The sequence below is a fragment of the Culex pipiens genome, chromosome 1, assembly GCF_016801865.2.
Source record: "Culex pipiens pallens isolate TS chromosome 1, TS_CPP_V2, whole genome shotgun sequence".
Lineage (NCBI taxonomy): Eukaryota > Metazoa > Arthropoda > Insecta > Diptera > Culicidae > Culex > Culex pipiens.
The window spans coordinates 129,071,842-129,096,605 of NC_068937.1; the positions used below are offsets into that span (position 1 = coordinate 129,071,842).

Consider the following 24,764-nt stretch of genomic DNA (forward strand, 5'->3'; position numbering starts at 1 on the left):
AAATTGCAATTTTTCACGCACTAAATCTATACCTTGGGGGAAGGAGGGTTGGCGGCGATTGCATCTGCTGCTTATTGTTTCCACTATCAAAACGTTTCAACGTGTGAAATATTCTCACAAATCGCCGCAACTTTTTTTTGTTTAATGCGACCAAGTCATACGTGGACAGCAAACAATAGTTCATGGGAATTGATTCATAATAAAGTATTGTCTTTTTTTTATATGTTTCTATATACTGTTTTTAGACCTAAACGGCGAAGTAATTACTGTTCAAGGGTGGTGACTTGAAAAAGCGCAATTTAAACTGAAAATTGTCAAAACTTGACAAGTTTGCAAACAAAGTTTCTGCAGTGTCATAGCACCTTATTACTTGAAGAAGTGCTAATTTTCACACAAGTTTACTCACTTTATTTCGAAAAAGTGCAAACAACTTTATTATGAGCATCTTCCGCTGGCCTCAAACTGGAAAAGAAGAACAGTTTCAATTTCGATTGGGAGAAAAAAAAATCTTGCAGGATTACGTCACCCATAGCGGTGGTCATCACAAAACAAACCCCAGAAATTCTTTGCCTTTTTCCCTGACGACGTCGTCGTTAACAATGCAGTAAAAAAAGAACTGGTAAACTGAGCACAGGTCAACTAGTCATTAAACGGAAACTATGGGATGGGAGTGTGATGGTGATGTGGTGATAGAACACACGAAATAAAAGAGGGAAACGTAGTGAGTAGCCTGTCCCATTTTGAGGTCATGTCGAGGAATTTCAGGTGCTCACTTCTTAAATGATAGATTATGATGTTAGGAACAATGTTTTCTTAGACAAGAAAAAATAATAAAATACTTTCTCGCACCCCCTACTCGATTTACTGAAAAATGTCACTTTTTTGAACAAATTTTCTAAAATCGCTTGGAATCAATACAAAAACTGATTCGATCTGGTGAGTATTATCTTCAAACGATAGGTTTTTGTCCATAGATTAAGATGCACTATCAATATTGGACCAAAATCTAAGTTTTTGGACTCTCCCAGGCGGATTTATGTCGAAAAAATCGCATTTTTTTGAAACTTTTTTCAGAAATGCTCATTTAATTTAGGGTAGCCTATTTTTCCCAGTAAAACCAATACATGCAGCTTGTAGGAAATTTCATGGCGAACATTTTTCCCTCTGAGAAAATGCAATTTCGACACTCCAGAGCCGAGATATTTGAGTTTTAGTGAGGAAAAATGTGCCAATTTTCAAAATTTCTCAGAATTCAGAAGCAAGGCCTACTAATTACCCGATGTTGCAAGCATGTGTCGCAAAGGTCAGGGTATGCTTTCTTATAGTAATTTTGGCCGCTGAATCCGAATCTGAAATCAAAATTCGTGTAAACAGTGATGTTATGTAACTACACCCTTTTGGAATGTTATTTGCGTGATAAAATCGCTGCCATTCAAATTGCTTGCAAGTTCGATCATACTTTTTTCGGTTTTCGTAAATACCACTTTGATTCAGCGATTTTCCACTCTCCATATCAAAAAGATTTGTTTTGTATGGAAATTGGGGAGGAGGGGGTCAGCGATTAAAAAAAAAAGTGTCCACGTGGTTTATGGATAGTCCCTAAGCCACCACCAAATAACAATATGCGATTTTTCGAATTGCTTAAGATAATCAAAAAGTAAAAAACATTTAACAGATCTGTAAGTAAAAAATCAATCAAAGTGGAACGAAAACCGAGAAAAGTATGACCGAACTTGCAAGCAATTTGAATGGCAGCGATTTAATTACGCAAATAACATTCCAAAAGGGTGTAGCTACAAAACATCACTGTTTACACGAAATTTGATTTCAGATTCGGATTCAGCGGCCAAAATTACTATAAGAAAGCATACCCTGACCTTTGCGACACATGCTTGCAACATCGGGTAATTAGTAGGCCTTGCTTCTGAATTCTGAGAAATTTTGAAAATTGGCACTTTTTTCCTCACTAAAACTCAAATATCTCGGCTCTGGAGTGTCGAAATTGCATTTTCTCAGAGGGAAAAATGTTCGCCATGAAATTTCCTATAAGCTGCATGTATTGGTTTTACTAGGAAAAATAGGCTACCCTAAATTAAATGAGCATTTCTGAAAAAAGTTTCAAAAAAATGCGATTTTTTCGACATAAATCCGCCTGGGAGAGTCCAAAAACTTAGATTTTGGTCCAATATTGATAGTGCATCTTAATCTATGGACAAAAACCTATCGTTTGAAGATAATACTCACCAGATCGAATCAGTTTTTGTATTGATTCCAAGCGATTTTAGAAAATTTGTTCAAAAAAGTGACATTTTTCAGTAAATCGAGTAGGGGGTGCGAGAAAGTATTTTATTATTTTTTCTTGTCTAAGAAAACATTGTTCCTAACATCATAATCTATCATTTAAGAAGTGAGCACCTGAAATTCCTCGACATGACCTCAAAATGGGACAGGCTAGTAGTGAGGTTTAACGATTTCCAGCTAAAACCGATCAAATTCTGAGTAAGTTTCTTTGCTTCTACTGTTTTGTACGCCTTTATTTAGATAACCTAAAAAAAACCTTTTTCTTCTCTATTTTAGCAAACAGAATGGGGATGTATGTACTATAAAGTGATCTAAACAAGGGCGTCTATATGAAATGTTTTTTCTAAGGTGTCGAAGTGGAGTCTGAATCACAGTCAGCCTTGAAATTTCTTGCCTGGATTTTGCACAGATTTGACCATTTGCCTGAAATGATTGTAAATTTGCTTCAAAAAATATAATTCCGTTAAAACTGACGCGGCTGAAAAAACAAGAAAAGATACATTGGGGCAATTACAGCTCCAAAGCCAACTGAAGCAGCATTAAGTCTTTGACTGTCACGACGATGCCGTTCTCGCACCGTGACTTTCGATCTACTTTGCCTATTTTCTTGCGCGTTTTGCAGGATTGCAGATTCACCCTACTTGGACACTCAAAACTGTTTAAATTTGAAATAAACTAGGTAATTAAAAAACAAGAATGCTAGAGATTTTTCAAAAGATTTGTTTTTTTTTTTTTTAAATCGAGGATTTTAGAAAATAGTCTTTTTAAACGTCTCAGAATAAATTTTTAAGATTCATTTTGAACGATCTTCGCTTCGCTTGGAGACGATTGTTTTAGCGAATCACAGACTGGATTTCGCCATGTATATTAGGGGTGTTTCAACCAAACAAAAAAGTTCTCAGAATCAGGCAAACCGAGGTTCTCAAGCCTACGAGGGGACCTCGGTTTGCCTGATTCTGAGAACTTTTTTGTTTGGATGACACACCCTAATGTATATACAGGGTTGTTACGAATAGCGCGGATCGCGCGGATGGCGCGTTTCGCGCGGATTTGCTGACTTATTTTTCTCAGGCTTACTTTTAAGTTGTTAATAAAAATATTATCAAGAATTTCGAGAATTTGTGTTTTTTTTTTTCATTGAGTGCAATTTTAATTTCTTATTAATAGATTTTTTTCTGAAAATGTTTGTTTGTATTTTCTTAATACGAACCGTCGAAAAATAAAGATGAAGATTAACCATTTCTTAACATATCCGGCTCTGAGTATGTAATTTCTTTTGAGTTTTGAGTAATATTTTTTCAACCTTATTTATTTTTAATTTTATAGTGGATATATTCAATTTGCCTTTGAATTTTAGATGGGATTTACCCGTAGCAAAAATTGTTCTAAATTTAAACATTCTTGGCGAATAATAAAAAGCTCTGAACATTCAAATATTAATACTCCATAATTCAAAATGCGAAATTCTGAATTCAAAACTTTTTTTTATATTAATTTATTTTTTAAATTTGATCTTTTCTTGAAATTTTGAATTTTTGATTTTTTAGTTTTATGGTGTATGGTGTTTCAGACTCTTAAAATTCCTAATCAAAATTTTTAAAATTCAGATTAAAAAAATTTCGAATTTCTATGGTCAGGGTTTTTTTCATACATTATGGATGTAACAATAACATTTTTAGAAAATACTCGAAATTTTCACAAAACTACGTATTTTCGAAAAATACGTACGGAGGGGGCAAAAAAATATAAAAATATAAAAAAAATTAAAATGCATTTTACACTAGTTCAGTTGTTTTGCAATCATTAGTTTTCAAAAAATCTAAGATCTGACAAAAACAAAAATTGTATCGAAAAAAAAGATTTTGCATCGAAAATTTTCAAAAAATCTTAAGATTTTTTAATAAACCCAAACATGCTAATAATGATTTTAAACGCAGGAGAATGTATTTTAATTTGATTTCAGCTAGTTGCCCTTGAATTTTCATTGAAATTTTGAAGTTTATTTTAAAAATATTTTTTTTGCCCCCTGATTTTTCGGGCCAATTTTGAAGGGGGGGGGGGGGGTGACAACAATTTTTAAAAATATTTGTAGCAGCCTAACAACATTTTTTTGAAAATACTCATAATTTTCACAAAACTACGTATTTTCGAAAAAAAAAACACTAAAAATTTCCGTTTTTACAATGTGGGTAACAAACGATCGGGATTTTTTCATACATTTCGAATGAAATAACAATATTTTTTGAAAATTCTCCAAATTTTCACAAAACTACGTAATTTCGAAAAAAAAATACTCAAGATTTAAATTTTTTAAATATGGGTGTTAAACGATCGGGATTTTTTCATTCATTTAGAATGCAATAACAACATTTTTAGAAAATACTCAAAATTTTCACAAAACTACGTATTTTCGAAAAAAATACTCAAAATTTCCGTTTTTACAATGTAGTTTTGTGAAAATTTTGAGTATTTTCTAAAAATGTTGTTATTAAATTTGAAATGCATGAAAAAATCCCGATCGTTTGATACCCACGATCGATACCCACCGAGCCACGTAGCCCAGTGGTAACGCTTCCGCCTCGTAAGCGGTAGATCGGGGTTCAAATCCCGGCTCGGACCAACACAACTGATGATCTTTTCCCTTCTGGAATCGATTGCTTAGTAAAGGGAAGGTAGTGTATCGTCACAAACTGGACCTTATCACGACACCTTAGGGAGGCGACCTATGGAATGTTAACATTAACCTTAACATGTTAACATTAAGTTGAGAATGAAACTGCCACTGAATCCGCTTTGTAAATGCCGGCCCCGATACTCTTCAAGGGTGTTCCCCTCAGGAACTGGGAAAGATTTACTTTTTTTTTGATACCCATGTTGTAAAAATTTAAATTTTTATGTATTTTTTTCGAAAATGCGTAGTTTTGTGAAATTTTTGAGAATTTTCTAAAAATGTTGTTATTACATTCGGAATGTATGAAAAAATCCCGATCGTTTGATACCCACATTGTGAAAACGGAAATTTGGAGTATTTTTTCGAAAATACGTACTTTTGTGAAAATTTTGAGTATTTTCTAAAAATGTTATTGTTACATCCAAAATGTATGAAAAAATCTGATCATTTGATACCCATATTTCAATAACAATAAATTTTTGGTTTCTTTAGAGAAAAAATATGCATTTTCGAAATACAGGAAAAATACGTATTATTGTGAAAACTTTCATGAAATATTAATTTTAATGGATAGCTGACATCATCCCGAATCCAAAACACTATAATTTTCTGATGTTTGCATGATTTTTCGTACGATTAAAGCCAATGTCTCCCATATAGCCAAAATCCCATAAGCTCTGTGCCTCGGTTTTGCATCCCCATATGCGGTGCTAAACCGAGGCACGACTGTATATGATGATTTTCCAAAACAGTTTGCCTCCACCTGCATCGGGTCCTGACCACCATGACAACCGTCCATTGCCGGCCGCTCCCGCACTCCACCGTGCACCAGGGACAAGGAAAGGGATTTAAAAGGCGGGAAGTGTTGAAGCTTCACTTTTTTAAGAGCGTGAGGGAAAATCTCCACGGTGTCCCCAAATAAGATTCACTTGGAGCATGACGGTATTAGGTCTAGGATACGCTCTAACCAAGCGTTGCGACCAATGGCATAAGTATTCATGTTGCTTGACATGGTTACCAGATTTTCAAGTTTTACAAATTGCTTAAAATTTAGGTTTTTTTTGTCACTGTGTAATCTTTTTGTACTTTTCAAACTTTTTTGTCTTTAACAAATTTCAAATAAAAAATGCCTGGGATTTTTTTTTGAACTGCTGTTTTGAGTATATTTTTCGATTCTCGAAACTAACTCATGAAAATTGGAAGATTTGTACGTTTTTTGTTGTCTTCTCCCTCCTACATAATTCTTTAACTTCAGAAGGCACCAAGAAACAAAGAGTACATACGTGTAGGTGCTTCATTTATTGCTGCGCCTGGAAAAGCTACCTTTCCTCGATGCAGAAGGTTGTAATGAAGACACGAAGAAATAAACTACAAGCAAATCGTGGCCAAATCCAAAACACATCGGCAAGAAAGGCGTGTGAGGTGAGGGAAACCCTCAATTTTCCCGTTATAAACGCGCGCGCTCTTTTCAACAAGAAGATGTACATCTCTCACTCTCTCTCTCTCTCTCCGAACCTGCTGCTGCTGCACTACTTTGGAAATTTGAATATCTCAACCCGGTTGACGCCAAAAGTGCATCCAAGTGTAAACGTTTATGCGGGTGTGTCCCACGACGAATGGCTCGGACTCGCTGATGGGAAAACGGGTCACCACACCTCGAAACTCTACTTTAAGCCATCAAGTCTATAATATTGTTTTTATTGTTCGAAAGAAAATGATAAACTTCGAAAGGCCGCCGCCGCCGACGCGACGCGACTCCGTAGTCTTGGATGGCATGGCATTAGCAGAGGGGGCCACACCTTGGCAAGATAGCAGCCCCAGCAAAAGCAAAGAAAGGTGAGAAAGGTGAGTCCCAGGAACAAATAAATAGGAAATTGATACTATTATTATGATTATACTTGCCTTTCCCCGTTTGGAGCTGTCTGTGTTTCTTGTGTGTATGTAATCTAGCAACAACTGCGACAAGACAAACGGGGTCAATGTTTAAACGGGTATTGAGTCGTTTGAAGAAAAATAAGTAAAAAAAAACGAGACATTACAACTTGAACTCTGCCAAGTCTGCATACTGACAAGGCCGGCGCCGTTAATGATCAGAAATAACATTCTTTGTTCTGTTGCTAAAATAAAGCTTTTTTTGCTATTCTGCAGAAGATGTCGCTAGCAGCGGGAACAAAGAGTTTCCTAACCCATCCTTTGTTTGACTACAACAAATTTTTATGACATACCGACTCTCGATCCGATAACAACAGCACAGGTGAAAAATACTGTTTCATTTCTGTTATCGGAAATGGGTCTCGCTCCTCTTCAAGAAAGCCCGAGTTCGAGAAAAAAAAGTGATTGTAATGAGTTGATAACGGTTTGTCCGTGTAAGCAAACAGAGTTATCGATAAAAAGCTTTAGATAAAGCGGGAAGCTCTCACTGGTACTGTACTCAAACCGTGTCACTTTCAGTTTTTCTATGTTGCACACAGCGCGCCCCGCCCGTGTGTTATCAGCTCGAGAGGCAGACTGTTCAATATATCAAAAATATCGACGCGACGCTAATGAATCGCTGCTCGAATCCGGCTCGATGATTCATTAGGATGAATAATGATTGATACTTGTTTTTGGTTTTTGCGTGCAGTATGCTGCTTTGTCGTTCCCATCACGAGTGCAGCCGATGAGTTCTGGAACTCATTGAGATGCTCACTGCGGAAATGCGTTCTCCCAATAACTGATGAGAACCCAGCGAACCAAAAACACACCTTGAGTCTAGAGATCCTGATATCATGCGACAGACATTAATTGGAGCCTAACATTTCAAAAGGGCACAACATTTTTTAAACAATAGTGTATCCCTTTCACTCGAATGACAGTTTGCATAAGGTGTGAGAGGGATACACTCTTGTTTACAAAAGTTTACAATAAACTAAAAAATATTTTTACAATCAACTTCAAAATTTCAATGAAAATTAAAGGGCAACCAGCTGAAATCAAATTAAAATACATTCTCCTGCGTTTAAAATCATTTTTAGCATGTTTGGGTTTATTAAAAAATCTTAAGATTTTTTGAAAATTTTCGATGCAAAATCTTTTTTTTCGATACAATTTTTGTTTTTGTCAGATCTTAGATTTTTTGAAAACTAATGATTGCAAAACAACTGAACTAGTGTAAAATGCATTTTAAAACACTTTTTTCATTTAAATGTGTTGTGTGTCTTGTTATTTAAATTTTTATATTTTTTATTTTTTTGCCAATTTTTTTTCAATTTCGGGAATTCCCGGGACAAATTGTGAAAATTCCCGGGATTCGGGAATTCCCGGTTTTGGAAAAATCCCGGGATTATTGTCCCGGGAATTCCCGGGATGGACGCACTAGGTCCATAGAACTTAATGAAGGGATTCTGTCAACGACACTCAAATATGCAAAAAAAAAAATGTTTTTGGGTATTAAAAATATATCTTTAAGATCATAGTGCATGATGGTGCAAAATCCGATTGTGAAGATACGATTTAAAAAATGTTTTCTAATGAAAATGACGAATAAACAGACAAAAAATTTGAGGTTTGAGTGCATGAACCGAACCGATTTTCATAAAGTATTCGCCTCCTTTTCTCTCCCACAGAAAACCTGGGAACGAGGTAGCTGTCAAACTAGGCCAAAATGTTAAAGACACACCTCGTTCCCAGGTTTTCTGTGGGTGAGAAAAGGAGGCGAATACTTTATGAAAACCATACCTGTCAAAATTCCTAGCCTCAAAATTTTGTCGCGAGTTGCTTTTCTCCTCTATTCTATCACCAACTGTTTTCTCTTCTTTTTACGAATTTTGTGTTCCGAGCAATGAGTGCTTCAGTTCAACAAAATGAGTTACCTTTGAAGTTACCTATATTTTTAATCCATTTTAGATGAGTAACTCATAAGAATGAGTGATCCGCCAATGCAAATCATTCGATTGTGATGAGTGACCAACGCATTTGACCTATTTTTTCGTGACCATTTAAGACTACTGGAAGGTCCGTCGACGTGTGACGACCACTTGCAACAGAATACAACTTTTGGAGGCCAACCCGACATTCTGCTGATGTTTCTCCACACACTGAAAACCCAAAACAATAACACCGGAGGGAAACCTTCGCCAAACAAAAACTACCAACTCAACCATTCCAACCTGGTTGTGGCCCAAACTCCTACGAGAAACCTCGAGTTCGCTCGCGCACCCCTCAGTGCCATTTAAAGAAAGCAATTTGTGTGTGTTTTACGATCTTTCCTTTTTGCCGAACATGCCCCTTCGCAACAGATTCTTGTCTATTTTTTTTTTTTGGGGAGGAACAATTTCTTTCCCCTCAAAGCCACTTACCCTCCGGAATGCAAATAGTTCCTTCTGGAGCTTCTGCCGCTCGGCCGAAGGTTGTTGGCCTTTTCCACGTATGAATTTCAACATTGTTGTTGTTGTTGTTGTTCCTTCTGCTGCTCCAACTCCAAGTTCACGCGCGGGTTCTAGCTGCTCTCTTCCTGCTTTGCTTTCGTGCGCTGCGCTGCTAAATCTCTTCTTCTTGCCGCGTGGTAAGTAGTGTGTCGTCACACATACAACCTCTCCTCCACTCACATTCACAAAGGCTCCACTCTAATATCTCTTTTTCACTTCTTTTATTTTCCGCGCTTTGCTTCGATCAAAGTTTGACCATTTCTTCACTTCACGGGCTGCTGCTGAGCTACTTTGGATGCTGCTGGATTTCGGATCGCTGCTCTGGCGGTTGTTCCCTTGCGGTCATGAAGCCCGGTGGTGGCGTGAGGTTCATCGATTGGCCACCTTCTGCCCGTGCACGAAAATGTTGATCTGCAATATTGAGAGGGAGAGAGAGAAAACAACAAACATCAGTTAAATAGCAGCGATTTTTCACATTGATGGGTGAGATCAAGGGGAGATCGATCGATCATTGCCCCCTTCAAGAAGATATGGTTTATGTGGAGAGAATTTTCATTACATCAGGTTGTTCAGAAACATCAATCTTGTTGAAGCGTGGATGGGTTTAGTTCCACAAGAAAACGCTTGGAATAAGTGTTATGTAATTGCTGGTGGGTTTTATCTTGCCCCCTCGGTTCAAGCATCAAAGAAAAGATCACTTGATCAACAGGCGATGGAAGTTCTTGGTAGACCTTTCCGGTTCTTGAAGGTCAAACCCACCGATCCAACAACACTCATTAGTGATACCAACATTGCACGCCAACACTAGCAATTACGCTGGTTTTGTTCTTCCGTTCCGTAATTTGAATAGTGTGCCCGGCGACGGCGTCACAACAATGCCCTCGGTTCGCGATAGCGCCGCCGGAAAGTGGCCACACTTTTGCTAGTACCACTGTCAGTGTTTGATTGTTGGTTCCCAGCGACTCCGACTTGGGTCAGCGAGATATCAAATTCCGTGCAAACATCACGCAGTCGGTCTTGCTTCAATGCTGGCGGCGTCGGTCAGGGTGGCCACTCGGAACTATTATTCGAATTTTTGGATTCTCCCCGAACATTTCAGAACCTTACTGCTGCGCTACGCTTTATTGTGAAACTTTTTGACCGATTTCTGTGTTTCTACGTTGTTGTCCGCTTGCAATTCAGGTCTTGTTTGGGGTCCCATGAGTCCCTATTGAAAATTATTGAAGTTCTTAAAAAGTTCTGCGTAAAACCATTTTTGGCGAATACAAAAAAGGGTAAATATTGCAAAAGTTCCGCAGTGCTTTTAAACCTTCCTACGGTATTGGAGTCCTTTTCGGCCATTTTGCCTTCCTCACCTCACTGAGGCAAGGCTATAAAATCACTCAAAAAATGAACTTCTTAATTCGACCTCGTAGACCTACCTTCACGTATACCTATCGACTCAGAATCACAAATGTCTGTGGGGATGTGTGTAGACATGATTTTTTTTCCACACGAATATCTCAGAATTGGCTGAACCGATTTTTGACCGGATCCGCCTTATTCTGTTCCTTTTGGGGTCCCCTAAGACCCTGTTAAATTTTATTCTGTTTAGTGGAGTACTTTTAAAGTTATGCCATAAAAAAGTTTTTTTTTGTAGCTGAGCAGTTCTCTCAGATTTCGGTCATTCGATTTTTTTTTTTTGTATTTTTTAATCCGACTGAAACTTTTTTGGTGCCTTCGGTATGCCCAAAGAAGCCATTTTGCATCATTAGTTTGTCCATGTAATTTTCCATACAGGCAGGCAGCTCCATACAAAAATGATGTATGAAAATTCAAAAATCTGTACCTTTGGAGGATTTTTTGATCGATTTGGTGGTGATCGATTTGGTGTGGCCAAACATTCAATATTACGCCCTTTTAAAATGATAGTCTTGGTTTAAATTTTTTGAAAATATTCTTTTCGAAAAGATCGGAAAATTTTACGAATTTTTCATAGTTTAACACGGCATTAGAAAGTGGTGTGTTGTTTGGTTGGACTTAGAAAACATCAATTTTCCTGTTTTTAAACCTTTGCATGGCAATATCTCAGCAACTAAGGGTCGTATCAACAAAGTTCAAAAATGCAAAATATAGAGAATTTTCTCAGCTTTTCAAAAGTATTTTTTTCAAAGGTGGGCAAACATGTGCACTAATTTAAAAAATAAAAACTGCGACTATTTTCAAATAAGTCACCTAAAAATGGATTTAACTTGAAAACGGTGCACTTTATCAAAATTTTACTGAAGTACTTTTTGATTGCAAATTTGATTTTACATCGAAAAATTAACTTAAAAATTTTTGCGACCAATATTTAGATTTTTTGAAAAAAATCAGTATTGATTGAAAAATTCATAACTCGCTTAAAGATTTTTTTTGCACAACCTGGAAATTTCTGAAAAGTTGGCATTTTATGTCCCCTAAAACATATTTTAGTGACAAAAAGTTAAATTAAAAATCACTAAAAAGTTAAATTAAAAATTACCAAATTTTTCTTTACCGTGTATCATTTTTTTCAGTGTAGTCCATATCCATACCTACAACTTTGCCGAAGACACCAAATCAATCAAAAAATTCCTTCAAAAGATACAGATTTTTGAATTTTCATGCATCATTTTTGTATGGAGCTGCCAAATTTGTATGGAAAATTATATGGACAAACTAATGATGTAAAATGGCTTCTTTGGGCATACCGAAGGCACCAAAAAAGTTTCAGTCGGATTAAAAAATATAAAAATTAAAATTCAAAAAAAAAAGATCGATTTCGTAGAGAATTGCTCATTAGGATGTAATATGGTTGTATGGAAAAAAATAATGTTGTCCAAATTTAGTGAGCACAGAACTTTTTCAGTTCCTTTTAGGGTCCTAAACAACTCCCCAAAGTTTGGGACCGATTGGTTAAGTCCTCACTTTGCGCAAAGCGATTCAATTTTCCATATAAATTTGTATGGAGAAACCCATTTTTTTGGAATTTGATATTTATAAAATCCACGTTTCATGCTATATCCAAACCGGACTCATATTCGGATGCTCTGGAATGTGCTCTACAACTTTCCTGAAGAGAGTATGGTGCCAGCTTGCCCCTAAAAAAAGATACATCGTGTTCAAAACTCGTCTAAAACATGTTTTTTGCTCGAAAATCACGTTTTAGACGAGTTTTGAGGACGCAATATCTTTTTTCAGGAGCAAGTTAGAACCATACTCTCTTCGGCAAAGTTGTAGAGCACATTCTAGAGAATCCGAATATGAGTCCAGTTTTAGTACAGCGTGAAACATGTTTTTTTAATATTAAAATAAAAAAAAATGATTTTTCCCATACAAATTTATATGGAAAATTGAATCGCTTTGCGCAATGCGACGACTAAACCAATCATTCTCAAACTTTGAGGAGTTGTTAAGGACCCCAAAAGGAACTGAAAAAATGCTGTGCTGGAAAATCGATTTTGATATTACACCCTAATGCTCATACCAACCTCTGACATTTTTGACGATTTGCAGGGGTTACATTAAGACATTTTTTTTACTATTTTATAAATATATGCAGCAATTTTTAAATTCAGAATGATTAATTTGAATTCAAATCTTATCACTGAAAAGTTGTTCTGAAAATTCAATATTTGTCGCTTACTTATTAATTTCAAAAAAATTACTCAAATCAAGCTCCTAAAAATAATAATAATTTTAAATAAACGCAGTATGTCCTGTAAGTAGAGGTGAGCAAAAAAAGAGCGAGCCATTCAAAGAGCCGGTTAATTGAAAAGAGCTAACGAACCACGGCTCACAAAAAAAGGACCGCGGTTCTTTTTTAAGCTTCGGTTTTTTGAAATAAAAAAAACCGTTTCAAGATGGCATGATTTATTTTATAAATATAATTTTTTAATTTTCCGAAAAACTGCAGTATTTAATTTATTTTTAAGAATTTAAAAATGCAATTTCAGATGTGCATATAATGCATATAAAAATTAATCCCAAAAGTAAATGATTTTCTAAAAAAAATTAAAATGTACTTTTCATTGTACAATTGATTGTACAAATTGCATAATTTGTAAAATATTACCAAAAATTTACTGAATAGTTTAGAGATTAAAAAAAAACCTTTTTGCAATGCCGTCGTGAAACTACTTACTTTTCCTGTCATTCTTGAACGACGAAATAGCCTACTTTTCTGTACCAAAAATAACAGAATCTAATAGCAACACTTTTCAAAATAAATGCTGAAAAGTTCTACTTTTCAGCACTGAAATGGGTGCTGAAAAGTTGAACTTTTCAGTACTTGTTTCGAGAAGTATCAATTTTCATTTTTTTTTGGATTTAAACGATTTATTGACAAAATACATGAAAATTCGACATAAAATTTCACTCAATGGGTGTTTTCGAAATTGCAAAAAAAATTTGTATGGAACTCGTTGCAAAACTTGATTTTTTCAGCCCTCGTCGTATTTATCCAACTCGGTGAACCTCGTTGGATAAATGTACGACTCGTGCTGAAAAAATCCTCTTTTTGCAACTTGTTGCATAAACTACTATTTTGTCCGATCAAAAAACAAAGAAACCACCAAGACCTATGGTTTTCATGGGCATCTTCTCGTTTTCAGTTTTAATTTGTTTTATCAAATAATTTATTAAAGTCCAATGTGAAAAAACTTATAAAAATCACACGATTCTTAAAAAAACAAACCCTTTCATCCAAATTTTGAAAAAGAGCCAAAGAGCCGTTCAAAAGTGCGACTCTTTTTAATGAGCGAACAAAAATGAGCGGCTCCTAAAAAAGAGCGGTTTTGCCCACCTCTACCTGTAAGAAACTTAAATCGAGTGTCTTTTTGTACATTTGTTATGGACATTTTGTATTTTTGTAGTCTACGTATGTTTGACGAATAAATAAATAAATAACATTGTTAGACAACAATCCAAGTTTTTTAAATATATTTTTCACATTTTTACAAAAAGTATAATTTTCTTTTCTTGCGCCATTTTTCAGTTTAATAATTGCTTCGAAAAATATCAGTATATAATAGACAAGAATTTAATTGAATCATAAAAAAAAACATTTTTTATATACAAAGACAAAATCCATTTATTTAGCAACATTTTATTACAAAATCTTTTTTTGCCTTCCTCACCTTACTGAGGAGGAAAGGCTATAAAATCACTCGAAAAATGAACTTCTTAATTCGACCTCGTAGACCTACCTTCAAGTATACCTATCGACTCAGAATCAAATTCTGAGCAAATGTCTGTAAGTCCGTGCACCGAAAAAAATGCACTCGATTATCTCCGGACTGGCCGTTCTGGTCTCATTCGATTCGTCTTAGGGTCCCACAAGACCTATATACACTATTATGAAGTTTTGTTAAGTATTTCAAAAGTTATGCTAAAAAAACGATTCTGGCTAAAGTTTGAAAGATTGTAAAAAGGGTGGTTTTTGTAAGAAAACCCGTCTGATCATACATTTTTAGAAAGTTATTTGAAAGACCTTTCCAACAAGCCCAAAAGATTGAAGATCTAATAACCCTATCAAAAGTTATGAGCACCTAAGTGTCATTTGTACACATTTCAGAGGCCGGATCTCAAATATGTTGATGAAAAAGTTGTTCGGATCTATCCGGAGATCTGGCTCCCGGGATTTTGTTGATTTGAAACTCCCGGGGAAAATGAACAGATATTATAAAACAAAAATAACAGATAGATAGGTGTTGTTCTAATATTACGTCCAATGATTTTTGGGATTCTAGACCCCATACTCCATGTAGATATGTTGTAAGAAGTAAGTTTAGATAAAATTTGTAGGTTTGACATTCTTACTACAGAAACAAATATGTACATAATTGTGAGGAAGGCACCAACCACCATCGGTGGATAAAGTAATGTTTTTTTTATAATTTAGACACTTAATTTATTTATTAAATATTTCATGAACAGCCTTAAGGGCTGGTCATCGAACTATTTTGAAAAGCCATCGCGGGCCGGACTTTAAGCAGGCCTGCCTTAGACTATTTCCACAAAAAAGATGAACGAAAAAAATCGTGGGCTTACCATAAAATGTTCCTTTAAAATTTAAAAATTAAACAATCTTTTAGAAGTGACCTGTATATTTCTTCTAGTGTTTTTTAAATTTATTTTTTTAGAACGCCCATCAAATTTCCTACAAATTTGTCTCAGGCAAGTAGGCAAGGGTAATTTGTGGAGCAACCCGCTTCGATGTAGGCCCGAATTGATAAATGAAAAATATTTTTTGTTCAAAATTGCCCTAACCTAAATCACAAACACAGCCCTTAAAAACTTCCCGTTTGAGGAAAGAGCTTTGCACCCTTCGGCAATGTTGCTCCCTTCAACTTTTTCGAAGACACCGAATCGCTTTCTCAAGACCCTTCAAAATTGGACCACTCTAATGTACTTGATTTATGAAGAATTTTAGCTAAATAAAAATAAGCAATCTTTTTTTTCTCAAATTCCCAACCAGAGTTGCCACCCTGAACGCCGGTCAGTCGGGGACGACCGTGTGTGAACACCTACAGAACAGATACTTGAAGGTCGTTGATCGTCGTCTCCGGCGATTTTCACAGGGCCGAGCTAGATGCAGGTCATCGAATTATTATTACTATTAGGAGGGAAGTAAAGTAAAGTAAATCTTTCCCAGTTCCTGAGGGGAACACCCTTGAAGAGTATCGGGGCCGGCATTTACAAAGCGGATTCAGTGGCAATTTCATTCTCAACTCAATGTTAACATGTTAAGGTTAATGTTAACATTCCATAGGTCGCCTCCCTAAGGTGTCGTGATAAGGTCCAGTTTGTGACGATACACTACCTTCCCTTTACTAAGCAATCGATTCCAGAAGGGAAAAGATCACCAGTTGTGTTGGTCCGAGCCGGGATTTGAACCCCGATCTACCGCTTACGAGGCGGAAGCGTTACCACTGGGCTACGTGGCTCGGTCTAACGCATGTTAAATTAACAATCTGACTAACACGGCGCTGTGTATGAGTGCACGAATTCGCGGCAAAGAAAGCAGCATGACATCATCCCGTGAATATTCAAGCCCCACACCACACCACCACACCACCGTCACGTAGTCAACAGGTTCGTTCGATACATGTGTAGGAAAGACACCGGTTTGCACGACGTTCCCGGGTCGTTGGATCCACTTCAAAGATCCAAGGTAGTCCGGAGAAATTGCTCTCGCGAGATCGAACCGATTCGCATTCCAGTCTCGGTTGATTGGCCAAAGAAATCCGATCTCGAGGTGTCAGTGAAAATCGACCGGACCACTTCTTTGTAATTAATCTAACAGCGATGCACAAACTGATTTAAAGGACGGGGGAAACCTTACAAATGTCGCTGGTATACGTCGCTAACGAAACAAATCACAATTGACGTTACATAAAACGAGCGATTTTAACAAAGAGCGTCTGGAGGAAGGTGGGGGATGTTCATTCAAAAAGTGCACGCACCGTGTTGTTCAATGAATGTTGTTCCTCCTGTGGACGCGCGGACACTTGTGGGACTTCCCTGACTTGGCATGCATGCCCAACGAGGTGGATTTCGACAAAAAAAGAAACGAAACAAGTGGGTGAGAATAATGATATGCATGCAGTTTTTTTCGCTTCTTTCCTTCCTACTCTTCAGTCTCGGTCTGCGAGTCCAAATAAGGGGCAAACGAGCCGAACCGAACCTGTGTGACAAACTGTAAACAAACACAAAAAGCAACAACAAAAAGGGGGCTCCAGTCGGTGGATTGAGGATTTCTTGTCCAAAGTCGGTAAATCCTTACAAGTGTCGCTCTGAGGTCTGGACAGGTAGAAAGGCACAAGGTTTTGAGTGGGCCTGCTTCGGAGGTTCTCATTTTTTTACCTTCATGGCGTTGAGAAGAAAGAACTGGATTTATTTGCAGACTGTTGATAGGCACGCACCATTCCTGTACTGAGGCAATCCCTCTTTCAGTGCACATATTTGAAACGTTTCTATTTACAGGGTTGTTACGGAGAAATCAAAAAAAAAAATCCGCACCAAATCCGCGCCGTCCCAAAATTCAATCCGCGCGAAATCCGCGCCATATTAGCAAAAATAATTTCGCGACAACATACAAGAGAGTTTCATTTTTAATGAAATAAAAAAAAATTGGGAACAAAATCAAGAGCTCCAACAGAAGAAACACAAAAATCACAGACGATTAAATAAAGTTGTATTCAATAAAAAAAATAGCCGCATGAGGCCGAATCTCAGAACGCAGAATCTTGAAACACCGAAAATTTTATGGACATTTTTTTGTTAGGATGAAGTGAACCAGAGGGAGAAGCCATAACCTGGGTGCAGAATAGTTGTCCGCAAAGTGGCCTCAATTTAGAACTGTCAAAGCGGAACCAATTTATTGTTTGAAAAATTATGCCAAGAAGTGGCAAGTATTGTAATAGATCTATAATTAATTTTGTCAGGAATAAAAAAGTCGAGGGCGTCGAGCTTTTGAGTCAGTATTAAGAAAAGATATGAAATCGAGATTGTCATAATTCGTCGCTAACATTTCCATAAGCGCTATGTCTCACTCAAAACCTATGTTTACGAATTGTTTACGACGAATTATCAGTAACTGTGAATGGCACCTGCCAAATAACATTGAATATTCTTACTCCTGTATTATCACTGCGCTTCAAAGATACATAATCTCGTAACTTCTATCCGGTTGCTCTTCTGATTCACAAAATTCCCCCATTTCTGACGGAATATTTCGTCACGTTGAAAACAAAGAAGGACTCTTTTAACCGCCCATCGTTTAGTCTACAAACAAAAAAAGCACGAAGAACTTAATTTTTCAGCAAAAACTTTAATATCATTAGAACCAAAATGTTTCAAAACGAGTCACTCTTGCAACAAAAAATATGTCACGCTTGAGTTTGAACAAAGCCTTCTAATTTGTTTATGTTTACAACTGTAGTGCAGTTGTATTAGTGAGGAGCAGTGGGGATCATTCGGAAATCACGTTACGCATTCTGTGTTTTCAGCACCCAGGCCATAACAATCATTTTGTCAAAAAAAAAGAAATTTTAAATAGAAATTAAAACATTAAGAAATTTTGATATTAAAAAATCAAATCAAATTTAAATTCTAAAATTAAAACAATTAAAAAGATCATAAAATATATAAGTTTGAAAATATTGAAAAAAATATAAATCTAGGCATTTAAAATTTTTAATGCAGTTCGTACTTGATGATTTTCGCCACTCAGAAAAATCGAAACACGAAATTTGTATTATTTTCTTCTCAAAATTTCTTGAACCAAAAATATGTCTCCGAAATTACTCCAATATTATCAGTTTTTCTGTAATCTATGATGGTGACAAAAATAATATCATATAAAAATTTAAGAATTTTGCAGTTTTTTTTTTCAAAAGGTTCTGAATTAAAGAATTAAAGAATTTTGAAATTAAGGGATCTTCTAATTCTAAAGAATTTAAGAAATTAAGTATTTAAGTATTTAAGAATTTAAAAATTTAAGAATTTAAGAATTTAAAAATTTAAGAATTTAAGAATTTAAGAATTTAAGAATTTAAGAATTTAAGAATTTAAGAATTTAAGAATTCAAGAATTTAAGAATTTAAGAATTTAAGAATTTAAGAATTTAAGAATTTAAGAATTTAGGAATTTAAGAATTTAAGAATTTAAGAATTTAAGAATTTAAGAATTTAAGAATTTAAGAATTTAAGAATTTAAGAATTTAAAAAATTAAAAATTTAAAAATTTAAGAATTTAAGAATTTAAGAATTTAAGAATTTAAGAATTTAAGAATTTAAGAATTTAAGAATTTAAGAATTTAAGAATTTAAGAATTTAAGAATTTAGGAATTTAAGAATTTAAATTTTATTTGAAATTTTTGAGGTTTCCGTTTTATTTGTTTGCAAAATTGTTTTAAATTTAATATTTAAAAAATCTTCTTTTAGTTTTCAAAAAAATCTATTAATAAGAAATTGAAATTGCACTCAAGGGAAAAAACAAATTCTCGTAATTCTTGATAATATTTTTCTTATTAACTTCAAAGTAATTCAATCTATTTATCTATTTATTTATCAAAATTTCCATCCGCGCGAAATCCGCGCCTGAACAAAATTAGTCAGCAAATCCGCGCCAAATCCGCGCTATCCGCGCGAAACGCGCCATCCGCGCGATCCGCGCCGTCCGTAACAACCCTGGAATTTAAAAATTTAGGAATTTAAGAATTTAGGAATTTAAGAATTTAAGAATTTAAGAATTTAAGAATTTAAGAATTTAAGAATTTAAGAATTTAAGAATTTAAGAATTTAAGAATTTAAGAATTTAAGAATTTAAGAATTTAAGAATTTAAGAATTTAAGAATTTAAGAATTTAAGAATTTAAGAATTTAAGAATTTAAGAATTTAATAATTTAAGAATTTAAGAATTTAAGAATTTAAGAATTTAAGAATTTAAGAATTTAAGAATTTAAGAATTTAAGAATTTAAGAATTTAAGAATTTAAGAATTTAAGAATTTAAGAATTTAAGAATTTAAGAATTTAAGAATTTAGGAATTTAAGAATTTAAGAATTTGATAATGTATAATTTTTTATGCTCTTGGTTGTTTTTAATTTTTGATTTTAAGAATTTTGAAATTTTGACTCTTTAATTTTTTAAGCTCTTAAAAATGTTTTTAATTTCTGAAACTTTGAGTTTTGAATATTGTTGCTTTCATTTGAATGTTTTGATCCTTTATTTTTCTCTAAGAATGCTGAAATTTAGAAAAAAAAAATCTTTCTACGGGATAGATTTTACTAAAATTTAAAGGCAAAGAGCCAGCATCAGTTAAGTCCAATTAAGCTCATAATTGTGATTTGAACACAGTACGGCCAGCGAAACAAGCCCCAATAATCATTTTTGTTGCATCCTAATGTAAAACTTCGAGAAAAGTTTGAAATATGATTCAAAAGATTAAAATTTTAATGGATCCTTTATAAAATAAACAATAAACAAGGGTTAAAAAAAAAAACAAAAAAGAAAAATTACTCAAAACTCAAATATATTAAAAACATTTAAAGCCGGTAAGCAGATGTTCAAAAATTATTTGAGTGTAGCAATAAATTTCTTTAAGAAATCCTCAACAATACATTCAAACAAAAAAAACATATCTTCATGAAGATTATTTCGACGTATTCTCTTAATAAGAATACAAACAAACATTTTCGGAAGAAAATTCAATGTTGTTTCAGTAACATTTTCTAAGAAATCAAAGCGCAAATTCAAAAACAATTACCCTGATTCCTGATTTCCATTTAAACTTGAAAGTAATTCTATCTCTCTCAATCAGCGATGGAATAATCATCATCAAAAGAAAATCTTTAAATGCTCATCAAGAGAAAAAATCCCAAGTGAGCATGGCTCTCCTCTCCCGCGCACGAAAGATCGGTAAAAAGAATCTAAAAAAATCATCATCTTGATTATTCGACGGAACATTTTGTAGATAGACAATGTGTGTGAACAAAGTGGAATAAATATTTTTGAGTGGTGCTGACAAGTAAATTCACAAAAAAATCATCAGCAGATTGATTTTCTTGGAGAATTTCAGGAGCGATTTTCTTTTGCGTGATTTGCCTCCTCTCTCTTTCGCGGGTGAAGAAAGTTCGCAAGCGAAATTGATTTTTTCGCGATTATTCCATCCCTGCTCTCAATTAAGCAAAATTAGCCAGCCAACCCTATATTTAAGGTAGATATGTGACCATGGTTGTTGTTGTGTTCTTCTTGATCAGTGGACAATTCTAAAGGCTTTCGCAAAGTGCAGTAGGAAGAACTTGTCAGTATTTCGACTTCCACAGCATCTGCTTCGAAATCTAGACGATCTAATCACCCGTAATAAAGGAAATTTTTCGAACCATGGTCCTTATTTTCACTGGCCAGACCCACTCTGCGTGAAGCTAACCGCTACGACGATTCGTTGAAATCGAGTCGAGAGTCACATCGAGCACTTTTCACTAAACCTAAAGTATCGAAGGAAAACTTTCAAGTACCTCCAACACCCTAACTGCGCAGTTGAGCTCTTATCGCTGCTGGGAAGCATAACAGTCCAGTGATACAGAAATCGAGGTGCGCGCACGAACAAACATAATTAAACAATGTTTGAACGGGTGACGTGTGAGTGTAACAAAGTCAATTCCGAACGGGCCCACCTGTCACCTCGAAAAGGTAACCAAAGTTTCGACATATCAAAGACCGTGGTCTTCAAGAACCCCGTCCTATCTTATCAGTGTCACTGTTTACCCCGGAGATTTGTGGCGATAAATTTCCGAACACCGAGTGATGCAATGCGCTGTGCGTCGTCGTCGCACGAAGAAAAAAAGAAGTAAAAACTATGGTTGGTGAATCAAACGAGCTTCAACGTAACATGAGTCAGAGTTTCCTACCATAAGCTGGATTGAACATGGGGAAAGGAACAATATCCGGTGAAATTAGGTATGCAAGGCACCGTTTCTCTGCATGGCAAGAGTCGGCAAAGAAATCTACAAGAAAATGTGTAGTTCTGTTGAGGAAGCTATCTCTTCGTCATGTCCAGTATGGTGGCAAGCCGTGGTATGAAGCTATTGACTGATTTTTTATTCAGTTTTTCCAGCTGTAATTCGACACTAATGAAGATGAGTAACCCTAATGTGGTCTGAACCAGACTGCTGGTCTACAGCTATGGTTCAGAACGACTGCAAACAAGTAACAAGTAAGAACCTCCGGAAACGAGCTCTTTAATGAACAGTTTGCAGTGCAACTGATTAAACTTACGTTCGCAAGATAAGGTGTCATTTGGGGACAGACTGAAGCGTCGGATGATTCACCGTTGCAATGTTTTTTTTTTCTGGAAGGAGAAAGGGTCTTACGCCGCCCACTCGAAACGGCGCGATGCGACCGGCGGAGGCAACTCCACAATCTCTGGCCAACTTTGTTAACCTGTCCACCTACACGCGCGCAGAAGCAATCTCCGGAAAAGGGTGATCTTTCTCATGTTGGGAGAATACATGGGAACATAAACTGCAACTGGATTTGGAGCTTAAAATGAGCTTTTTGAAGCGAATATGTCTTTAAGGTAGACTTCTGCTTACTGTTTATTTTTGTATTCAGTTGAAAAACAAGCAAATTTGATCATCTAGATCAGTTCAATGTTCAAAAATAGGTGAAATTTTGAGAAAATTTCCAACTAAATTTCCTTTTTCTGGCGAAACATCTGCTGCAGTCGATGCTCTCTGCTCGCACAGCTAGAATTTGCCACGCGTTTCGTTCGCTGCGGCAATTGAATATCCGCGACGTGCAACAGGTGTTTATTTTGGAAAACAGAATACAATCAAGCAAAAACAGTTCAAAACGACAACTCACCTGTGCTACCAGCGTTGCTGAAATTGATGTAACGGGTTCAGCCGATGACTCCGGGGAGATTCCAAACAAACAGTTTTTTCTTCTGATTGTCACACAAAACTTATCTAAATTATCAAAAACAAAATTAATAACAATTTGAGCAAGGAATTTCCTCAATTCCTTCCTCAAATCGAGATAAGCTAAAACACACTCTCGACGGGCCTCAAAAAACCGGGCCACCGGAAACGCTTCCTGCGCGGCGTCTCGCCGGCCGCACCCCGAAAAATTCTCTTCCCTCTTCCAGACAGCAAACCGGTCGAGAATCCAGAAAAGTGGTTCTGTCTTTCTTTCTTCCCACTTGCCTTGTTCCGCACCGCAATCCACGTAGAATTGAGTGGTTAGGTGCTATTCGGAGTTCTTTTCCTCCTTTCCTTCCTTCTGGAGTTATTTTTGCACACACAAACACCTTCTTTCCCTTAAAAAAGCAGCCCGAACCGACTCGTAAATAAATAAAAATCACTCCCGCAACTAATATGCAAAACCCGTCGGCCGGCCCTGGAAACGTCACTCACTCACACTCACGAGAAAGAACCACCTCAAAAAGGTGTGAGTGACCCTGCTGAATGGCGTTTTCTTCGTGTCTTTTTTTTCGTTCGCACCGTGTCGTGGCTTGGGAGGGGGAACCACTTTCAATCCGTGGAATCACCGGCGGAAGCAAAATTCCACCAAACAATTCTAGAACTGCCGGAAGGGGAAGCGAAACCACGCAACGCAACGCAAAAAACACACACACCCGGCTTGCTTTGTTGGAACCTGTGCGTGCACCACTCACTTCTTCTTGCCGATGCAAACTGTTGAACACACCACCAACAAACCAACAGAAAAATAAAAAGACTGTGTAGAAAGGGTTAACGAAATGACAACCGCGAGTAAAGAACGCGTCCGACGTCTGCAACTGCCCACGAGAGACTGAGCGGGGCGAGCTGCGAGTTGATGGGCGAAAATGAGAGTCGGGCAGGGTTGCCAGAGGGGCTGTCACGTTGCTCGTCTGTATACCTAGTGGATTGAAATGTCTGAACTGGGACCAGAAGAAATCTGTACCATTAAAAAAATATAGCTTTCACAAGGATATCGTCGCCATCGTGCTAACTTGTCGTACGTGCATTTTGGGCCAAATTGAGTTAAGAACGCCATTTTGTGCAGCTCACAATGCCTCACATTTTGACCTTCACAGATCCCCAAAATTCGATTTCAATCCTAAGATATTCAACAAAAACCGAAAAAACTCCGTGCATTTTTGTCACTTTACATATGAAAGTGGTTTCAATCTTGTCGTGCTATCTTGTCACTCCATGAAAATTGATGTAATTGCGACAAAAGGCCAAAGGGATTTTAGGCCAGGAAAGTCAGGATGCGTTTGTCGCACGTACAAGCTAGACTACCGTAAACATTTGTAATTATAACTCGGGACTCCAGCAACCAACTTCAACCAAACTTTGGGACAATGCACAGAATGGTGAGCCAAACAAAACGTGTTTGTTATTGTTTACATTGCGTGCTCCCGTTTTTGAATATTCATGGTCAAACATTAAAACGCGTTTTTCTCGGAACGTCAAAATGGCGGGTGCGACAAGATAGCACGACGACGTCGATATGTTTGACAAAAACGTGCACTAGTTTTTCTCAGTTTCGGCACAACCGCTTTTAGCCAAATGTGTGTCATTAGATCTGGTTTATGGTACTACAGGTCCCTGTTAAAAATCATAAAGTCTAATCTAATCTTTCGAAGGGATCCTGGAGAGTGCCTTAGGTTAGATGACACCTAGCACTCTTCTTGTCATTTATTAACATTTGTAGTGCGTCATTGCATTGAAATACATTGAAACATCACAAGCGTTAAAGCGTGTTAAAGTCGTATCGCAGAGACATGATTCGCTTGAAGTGGGTTGTGTTTGAGCACGGAGTGTTCGAGCAACAACACAATTCTGAATCGACAGGGGAGGAAGAAGCGTGGGGACACAACACCATACGCTCCGAA

The 24,764-nt window shown here is 36.3% G+C and overlaps 1 protein-coding gene across 2 annotated transcripts in view; it reads right to left on the reverse strand.

Annotated features, from left to right (window-relative positions):
* LOC120425361 (lethal(2) giant larvae protein) overlaps nt 1–23,692 on the reverse strand; it is a 47,387-nt gene extending 23,695 nt beyond the window's left edge. Inside the window, exons 1-3 of one of the 2 annotated variants that reach the window (XM_039589866.2) lie at nt 23,559–23,692; nt 22,748–22,851; nt 9,310–9,789 (exon numbers count right to left, since the gene is read on the reverse strand). In XM_039589866.2, coding sequence (XP_039445800.1) covers nt 9,310–9,393 — 84 coding nt within the window. In that variant the 5' untranslated portion in view covers nt 9,394–9,789; nt 22,748–22,851; nt 23,559–23,692. Of the gene's footprint in view, nt 1–9,309; nt 9,790–22,747; nt 22,852–23,519 lie in introns of both variants that reach the window. The other variant, XM_039589867.2, reaches the window with a different exon arrangement.
* Between the last annotated feature and the right edge of the window lie 1,072 nt (nt 23,693–24,764).